The following is a 7,796-nucleotide window of genomic DNA, read 5'->3' on the forward strand; positions in this document are numbered from 1 at the left end:
CCAGCCCCTAAAGCCGCCCCGTTTCCGGCCCCGGGGGACCAGCAGCCCCGGGTCCCGGATCCCGCCCCCCCCACCGGCTCTTCGACCCCAGGCTCTTCCACTGTATCGGACGGGAAGTCCCGCCTCCCGGGCCGGCGCCGCCACGCACGCCACGCCGCGGTACGTCACGCCACGTCACGCCGAGCCGGAGGGACTAGGAAGTGGAAGCACCGACCGGCCCAGGTAGCCCGAGGTTCGGAGGGTCCCCCCGCGGGTGCTCGGGGGCGGGGCCTGGGGCCGGCCCGGTAAATCCGGGGGAGACTTGGAGTGGGACGGGGTGGGGGCCGGAACAGCCCGGGGTGCGGAGGTGCCGGCTCGTCCCCCCGCTTCTCCAGCGTCTTCTGTTCGGTGGCCTCAGCCGCGGAGCAGCGGCATCACGTTCCCCGGGCACCGCACCCCCTGGGCTGGCCGCCTCCTCGCCTCCTTTCCAGGCCCTGCCGCCGGGCCGCCCTGCACTGGAATTGTGCGCGGACTTGTTTGCGTGTGGTTTCCTCCATCAGACCGCGCTCCGGAGAGCAGGGGCTGGTTGTTGCGGTTCTTTGTAGCCCTAGCTCTTGGCCCAGAGCAGGCGCTTAAGTAAATGCTTGTACGTGCCCGGTGCTGACATCCGATCTCTGCCATTCCTGTGTAGAGCCGCTCCCAGGGCTGCCATGATTGAGGTGGTGGCAGAGCTGAGTCGGGGCCCTGTGTTTCTGGCTGGGGAGGCGTTGGAGTGTGTGGTGACTGTCACAAACCCCTTATCTCCCACGGCCACCTCTGCATCCAGGTACTCACTATGAAATGACAAGGAACAGAGCAGGGCTCTCTGTCTGTGACTGAGGGAGGGAGCCCCTGACACTGTCCTTGGGATGGTCGGTTTCAGTAACTATTCTCTCCCTCATTCTCCTCTCTTGATTAAAATGTATTTGTTTCGTGTATGTCTCAAAAATATTTATATATGTACGTATCGTTTTTCACTTGATGGAATGTAAAACTCTTGAGGGCAGGGACACTTTCATTATTATCTTTGAATCCTGAGCACCAGCACTTTGCACCATTCCTGGTATATAGACACTTAGCAAATGTTTGTTGATTGATTGGTTAACCTTTTTTGTTGTTACACTCTGATCTTTATGGGGAGTGGTATCCCTGACACAGGACGCCCCTGCCCCATGACCTTGCCTTCTAAGATTGTTAAACATTTTCCTTCTGGAAGTTCTTTCTGGTCTATGGTTTTTAGCAGCAGTTTTTATGTGACTTTACAATAGAACTCAGGAGGTCAGGGTTTCTTGGGACTAGAATAGAGGGAGGGGAGGGGAGGGAAGGGGAATGGGCATCCACAAAGTTTGTGGGGATCAAGGACCTGCCTTCTGTAATACTTGTCCCTTCACCAACAGTGAAGCATTGGCCTGGGCCAGTGCCCAAATACATTGCCAGTTCCATGCCAGTGAGAGCCGTGTGGCATTGCCCCCCCCAGACTCCAGCCAACCAGATGTCCAGCCTGAGAGCCAGACTGTGTTCTTGCCACACCGAGGTTAGGGACACGCATCTTTTGTTACTCAGGGCGTGGAATCTGCCTTGACTAGATTCTTATTATCTGAGGAAGTTGGTATTGCTATATAGGGGTTGGGTAGTGCTGGTGGTGTTGCTGTGCCATCCCTGTCACAGGGTTGGGGAGAATAGTAGGAAGTGTCAGTATCAGACTCTGCCCTTGTCATGTGGGGTGGTGACTGTCAAAGTTATATGAAGATGAGATAACATGCCCTGTCATACAGTTGTGTGTATGACTGTGACTGTAATATGGGAAGGGTCACTGATGATCCTTGTCACACAGGATGAGAATAAGATTATTGGATTGCATGCCCCTGTCATAGCCAAAGGAAAGGATGACCTAGGAATTGCATGGCATCCTAAGTACAGAAGCTATCATCACTACTTGGTATCCCCTCCCCACTACTTTCATGGCTTCCTCTGTCCCTGACTGTATCTTTCAGTCTCATGCAGTTTTACTGGTCTCCTCTCTCCAGGTGAGCGGGGTCAATGCATCCTATCTACTCCTCCAAAGATTCTGTTCTGTGACTTGAGGCTAGACCCTGGAGAGTCCAAATCCTGTGAGTAGGGTGGTTTTTTTTTAATACCCTTTACATGCCTCCCCATAGCCTGACAGGATTAGGCATGCATTCTCTTATTCCTGATTTTTTCCCACCTAGATTCCTACAGTGAAGTGCTTCCTGTGGAAGGGCCACCATCTTTTCGGGGTCAGTCTGTCAAGTATGTCTACAAGCTGACCATTGGCTGCCAGCGGGTCAACTGCCCCATCACTTTGCTTAGGGTCCCACTAAGGGTGCTTGTGTTGACTGGTGAGTGGCAGGGTCATTGGAAAGGAGAACGGTAGAGGAGACATTAGTCTTTGGGGTATGGAAGGAGAAGAACTTCAGGGAAGCTTCCCATTTCCACTAAAGCTTCCCATGCTATAGAATGGTAAGGATTAGGGCCCTGGGGAATAAATTGAGTCTCATGTTCTCATGATATCTTCCTGTGTTGGAGCTTTATATGTTTCCAGACATATAAAGGTTTCCAGACCTGCTCACTATTCTGTTCCTTTATAGTTCTGACACCCTGCCATCTGTTTTCTCTTTTTGTTCTGGAGACCCACATCTCCCTAATCTGTTTCTAATCCCTCGGTACTTTTTAACCCACAACCTTTGTTAACTCTCCCAATATACCCCATTCTATTACATATTTTATCCTAAATTCTCTCCTCAGGTTTCCAAGATGCCCTGTTCCCCCAGGATGAGGCTGTGGCTCCATCCAGCCCCTTCCTGGAAGAAGAAGAAGTAGGTAGAAAGGACTCACGACTAGCAGAATTGGCAGGAGAGTTCCTCATGGCTGCCACATCCCGTCGCAGTTTGTGTAAGGATATTTCTCCCCACAAAAGCCTCCCTTCAGAGGTACCTCCATGTGTATATTCATAAACCAGTTTTTGAGGAGGGCTGTCTTTTGCTTCAACTTGTATAAGGATACCTTTCTCAGAAAAAAAAAACTTATCTCAGAGACACCCTCATGTGTATACTCAGACTAGTTTGTGAGGAGGATTACCCTCAACTCATTCTAGGGTCAAGGAACTCCGCCCTGCCCCTCACCCCATACTACTCGTCTTGTTTGAACCCTTTTCCTCCCAGTCCGTTGCCATTCTAATCCAATCCCTACTGGATCCTTAGGAAGGGACATTTGCTGGCTTGGGAGTCCTGGCTCACAGATCTCCATTCCCCCTACCCCCAGATCTATACAATATCAGCGATGGTCGAGGGAAGGTTGGGACCTTTGGAATCTTCAAGTCCGTGTACAGACTTGGGGAGGACGTAATAGGGACCCTGAACCTGGGGGAGGGGACTGTGGCCTGTTTGCAGGTGAGGGGGAGAGAATACCATGGGGGCAATGGGGGATGGGGTTGCAACTTGAAGTTGATCTGTTTCGTATGGATGGGAGGCTGGGAAGGAATCTCTGAAGGAAGCCTTTTTGGGGATGGTGAGCTGGCATGGCCAAGGTGGTGGTGGGAATGGCCTACTGTGGGATGACATAAATACTGTATATGGGTAAAGAGGGCTGTGACCACTGATTTCCACTTGTGAATGCCTTTCCCTGCCATCAGTTCTCTGTGAGTCTACAGACAGAAGAGACCGTCCAGCCTGAGTACCAGCGGCGCCGGGGGGCAAGTGGGGCTCCATCTGTGTCCCATGTGACTCACGCCCGACACCAGGAGTCCTGTCTACACACGACCAGAACGAGCTTCTCTCTTCCCATTCCACTGAGCTCTACCCCAGGCTTCTGCACGGCCATTGGTGAGGCTCTACACTCATCCAGTGCTGTCCCCAGCCACTGTGGGACAGGACTATACTTTGTGCATGGGTGGGCAGGACTGACCTTCATTCCAGACACATTAACGCCCATCTTTCCCACCCTTTAGATCTTGTGATTTGCTGAACCACCTCATCCTACCCCCAAACCTCAGCAAATCCTCAGACTTCTGCCTCTCCGATAATGTAGACTTCTGCTTCCCAACACACTTACTCCAAGCTACCTGACACTGGCCCCACACAGCTTTAGGCTCTTTGTTAGCTACTTGCCACCTACTGCTTGATCTGGGCTGAGGATCTCTAGTCTAAACATTTATAGAGGGGTCCATGACCCTCCACCCCCAGCTCTAAGTTCCCAATCCTGATAACTATTCCCCTTTCCTCATTTTTCTTATCACATTCACTGCTGCCCATTTTTGTCTCCCCCCTTATCTTGCTGCTTTCTCCCCTTCATTCTGACCCTTCACCCATCTTCTCTCTTCCAGTGTCCTTGAAGTGGCGCCTGCATTTTGAATTTGTGACATCTCGGGAACCTGGCTTGGCATTGGTCCCTCCCTTGGAGCAGCCTGAGCCTGTGGTTTGGACAGGACCTGAACAAGTGCCTGTGGACACCTTCAGCTGGGACCTCCCCATCAAAGTGCTGCCCACGAGCCCCACCCTGGTCTCCTATGCTGCTCCGGGCCCCAGCGCCAGCAGTGTCACTATCTGACCTGGGCTCCAGTTACCCACCATGGCACTGCTGTATTTGGACAGACTCCTTCGTGGCCCTTTCCTTCCTTTATGGGGCTCTGCGAGTCTGAGAAGGGACTCCACAGCAGGCATTTGGTTGTCCATTAACTTATTTATTTAGAATAAATTCACAGCTGCTAGTGGTTTCCCTGGAGGTGGCAGCAGCCGAAGTGGGCAGGCAGGCAGCAAAGTGGATGGTTGGTGGAACCTAACTGGGACGTGGTCCAGGGGCCCCAGAGTCAGGGGTATTGGCTGAGCCCCATTCAAGGTCAGGGGGTCCTCCCCTGCAGGGCAGGTGAGGGTCTGATTTTTGCACCAGGGAGATGTGGCAGGTCCCTTCCTCCCGTCGTACCTCACACCCAGCTGGGAAGTCGATGGGGTGCTGGGACCTAGAGGAATATCATAGGTAAGGAAACTGCACACTGAGGTGCTGCTTCTTCCCACTAGCCCTGCCTCCAGTCAAACCATTCTATTCCAGAAGCCCTTGTTTTAAAGCAAGAATAGGACTTCACTTCCACACTGCACACTGGACATTCTTCTAGTGTGTACTTTCCCCATCCCAATACAACGTATTCTTGATATTCTTCCTTTTCTCCACCCCTTAATCCCTTTTGTCACACCTCATAATTTCTCCATCATCCCTAGTCGTTTCCCTCCAGATCCCTCCTTTCCCATTCCCAGGCAGGCACAAAATAGCAACCCCAAATCACTTACGTATCGCAACACCCCACACCGACGGGATGTAGGCAGGTGCAGTGGAAACAGTCGCTTCGGAGCCAGGATTCACCCAGGGTAAAATATTTCCCCTCATAGTGACAGGGAGCTGAGGAGGAATGAGGAAAATTAGCCGGGGTGGCATGCCTTATGAGAAGAGCTTTGGCCTGGAGTGGGAGAATAACCCTACTCTGTAATTTTTTATTTTCTTTTTGGGCAGGAGAGGGGTGGGAAAGAAGGGAAAAGGGAGCATCCTTCTATAAATAAGGATACTTATGCTAAGGATCAGGCTCAGATTATCTCCCCTCAGGCCCCCAGTTTCCTGTTTCTCTGCTCTCCCCTCTTCCATCCTTTTTACCTTGAGCTTGGAAGTAGCATTTGCTGTGAGCTTCTTGCAGTTGCAAGAGGAGTGAAATCACCAAACAGATGGTTCCCCAGCTTCTTGGGTTCCCCTTGGTCCTCCCAGACCACTGCCTCAGTGCCATTCCTGCAGGGCTAACTTTCACAGACCCTACTTTACTCTCACTTAAAACCTCTGTCTTGTCTCCTCTACTTCTCTGTCTCCCCTCTTAGTCTGTGTCCCCTGGGCTCTTGTCTCACACCATTCTATGCCCTCTGCGCTTGCAGGCATGGGGATGTTTATAAAGTGAGGACCCTGGCCCCCTGCTGAGGAGAGCTGGAAAAGTTGTAACTTGGTGTTTCCTGGGGTGAGGGCATGAAAACAAGAGGTCCAGCTTTAACAAGCTGTGAGAGCTGATTCATGTCCCAGCACAGCTTGGGAGGGGTGGGGGTTGGTGGACATGGAAGGGGCACTGGACTGGGCACTTCCCCAGTAAAGAGAAGTGGGAGGGGTAGTGGAATGCTAGGTGGTCCCCAGATCTTTTCCCTAACCTAGAGAGGAGGGAGCATTTTTTCCTCTTTTCTTTACCGTCCTTCCCCCAAAGTGGGAGGGTGTAGGGTATTGGGATTCCTGCCTGGACCGGAGGGAGGCATTTCCTGGGGACGGTTAGTTCTGTTTTGAAGCCAAACCAAGGAGCTGCAGTGAGGTGAGACGGCCAGAGGCTCCAGGAAAGGGAACTAACATTGCTTTTGCCACCTGGAGTGAAGAGAGGTCCCCTCTACATCTGAGATTGTTCCAGAGATGGGGCTGCCACCCTTGGGTGGAGCGTTCATCCTTTTTACATATCCCTCTCTCCTCCCCCCCCCAAGTCTGTTAGAGATAGAGTGACTTTCCCTTCACAGGTGGAATCTTTACACACAGGTGAACATTCTCTTTTGTCCTGAGATGAGTTTGAGGTTTTCCCTCTGAGGTAGGGAACATCTGTGACATTTTAGAGATGGGTTTCTCCCATCCAGATGTTCCAGAGATGTCACTCCCCATCCACATAAGCAAGCCTCTCTTCTAAACTTCCCAGTGGGAGTTGTACTAAGCTAGTATGGACAAATGTACTTGGTTGAGCATGGACAGAACAGGCCTTCATACCTCCTAGGCTGGGGTAGAAATGGAAGGTCTTGGGAAGAGGGGAAGCAAAGTCTGGAGATGTTCTTTGTCCTGGTGTTTTGCAAGTGCCTTATTAAACTACTCAGAAGCCTTCCACTCAAGGTTCGAGAGGATACGTAGTCACCAAAAAGACTTGCTAGAGCCTTGTATGTTGGTTGGATCTTATGTAATGGGCACTGCTTATGTGGGAGATTTACAGTTCCTATCTTTAGAACAGAAGGGGTTATCGCATCTCTTGTAATTCCCCTGGTTAAAGCTGTCTTTTCTGCCCGCATGTGTTTCATAATACTTGTTGCCTCTATCTCATGTCCCTAATACGTCGTCCCATTCTTTATCTATGTGCTATCACAAGATTCCTTAAGGTGGGTCATGGAGGCACCATCGTGTAAGTGCAAAAATACTGAATTTGGAGGCAGAAGATCTGACTGAATCCCAGCTTTGTTGCTAGCTGTGTGAACATAGGCCTCTCTGGACCTTAGTTCCTTCATAAAGTTGTGGGAGGAGGGCAGATGGTTCTGTAAGGTCCCAGCATTGATATAATTCTGTGCTCCCACCATTAAATTTATATTCTGGAGCTTGTTGACTGGTCCCTGTTTCCCCCTTGACACTATTAAAGGGAAGGTTGGTGTAGTCTTAATCTCTCCCTACTCTATGTAAGCAGCCTTTCCCCTTCCACCCCAATTTTAATTTTTTTTTCTTTTTGGCTTTTTGGAGGGGGGAATGCAGGGCTATTGAGGTTAAGTGACTTGCCCAAGGACACATGGCTAGTAAATGTATAAGTAAGTCTGAGACCACATTTGAACTTGGGTCCTCCTGACTCCAGGGCCAGGGCTCTATTCACTGTGCCACCTAGCCGTCCCACCACCCAAATTTTAAGACTGGGGGAGGAGCACTTTTCTTAGTCCTCTTTTTTGATTCACTTTTTTCCTGTTCTTAACAGTCCTGGGTCTCATTGACTGCCAGATTACTGTTCCCTC

The 7,796-nt window shown here is 51.0% G+C and overlaps 2 protein-coding genes across 4 annotated transcripts; one reads left to right on the forward strand and one right to left on the reverse strand.

Moving 5' to 3' along the window:
* Positions 1 to 82: 82 nt before the first annotated feature.
* RGP1 (RGP1 homolog, RAB6A GEF complex partner 1) lies at positions 83 to 7,393 on the forward strand. Of its 3 annotated transcripts, none has more exons than XM_069089131.1 (9): positions 88 to 222; positions 671 to 805; positions 1,416 to 1,552; positions 2,046 to 2,129; positions 2,229 to 2,378; positions 2,785 to 2,931; positions 3,301 to 3,428; positions 3,671 to 3,860; positions 4,361 to 7,393. In XM_069089131.1, the coding sequence occupies exons 2-9, from the start codon at positions 690 to 692 to the stop codon at positions 4,582 to 4,584; spliced, it is 1,176 nt and encodes a 391-aa protein (XP_068945232.1). In that variant the 5' UTR covers positions 88 to 222; positions 671 to 689; the 3' UTR covers positions 4,585 to 7,393. The 3 variants fall into 3 exon arrangements, with proteins under 3 accessions (XP_068945235.1, XP_068945232.1, XP_068945233.1); XM_069089132.1 differs by having other exon boundaries at positions 143 to 232; XM_069089134.1 differs by lacking the exon at positions 3,301 to 3,428 and having other exon boundaries at positions 83 to 222; positions 2,785 to 2,969.
* Positions 4,785 to 5,803, reverse strand: MSMP (microseminoprotein, prostate associated). Its single transcript, XM_069089152.1, has 3 exons — positions 5,677 to 5,803; positions 5,319 to 5,427; positions 4,785 to 4,993 (listed from the first exon to the last, which is right to left on the reverse strand). The coding sequence occupies exons 1-3, from the start codon at positions 5,801 to 5,803 to the stop codon at positions 4,813 to 4,815; spliced, it is 417 nt and encodes a 138-aa protein (XP_068945253.1). The 3' UTR covers positions 4,785 to 4,812.
* Positions 7,394 to 7,796: the final 403 nt, after the last annotated feature.

This window comes from Petaurus breviceps, unplaced genomic scaffold (assembly GCF_028583685.1).
Source record: "Petaurus breviceps papuanus isolate PSGF00001 unplaced genomic scaffold, PetGlider_PUasm1.0 120, whole genome shotgun sequence".
Lineage (NCBI taxonomy): Eukaryota > Metazoa > Chordata > Mammalia > Diprotodontia > Petauridae > Petaurus > Petaurus breviceps.

Coding starts and splice junctions, on each gene's coding strand:
- RGP1 (XM_069089131.1), top strand. CDS start 690: ATGATTGAGGTGGTGGCAGAGCTGAGTCGGGGCCCTGTGTTTCTGGCT. Junction 806..1,415: donor ACGGCCACCTCTGCATCCAG/GTACTCACTATG, acceptor CTTCACCAACAG/TGAAGCATTGGCCTGGGCCA. Junction 2,130..2,228: donor CCCTGGAGAGTCCAAATCCT/GTGAGTAGGGTG, acceptor TTTCCCACCTAG/ATTCCTACAGTGAAGTGCTT.
- MSMP (XM_069089152.1), bottom strand. CDS start 5,803: ATGGCACTGAGGCAGTGGTCTGGGAGGACCAAGGGGAACCCAAGAAGC. Junction 5,428..5,676: donor ATGCTACTTCCAAGCTCAAG/GTAAAAAGGATG, acceptor ATTCCTCCTCAG/CTCCCTGTCACTATGAGGGG. Junction 4,994..5,318: donor GGTGTGGGGTGTTGCGATAC/GTAAGTGATTTG, acceptor ATATTCCTCTAG/GTCCCAGCACCCCATCGACT.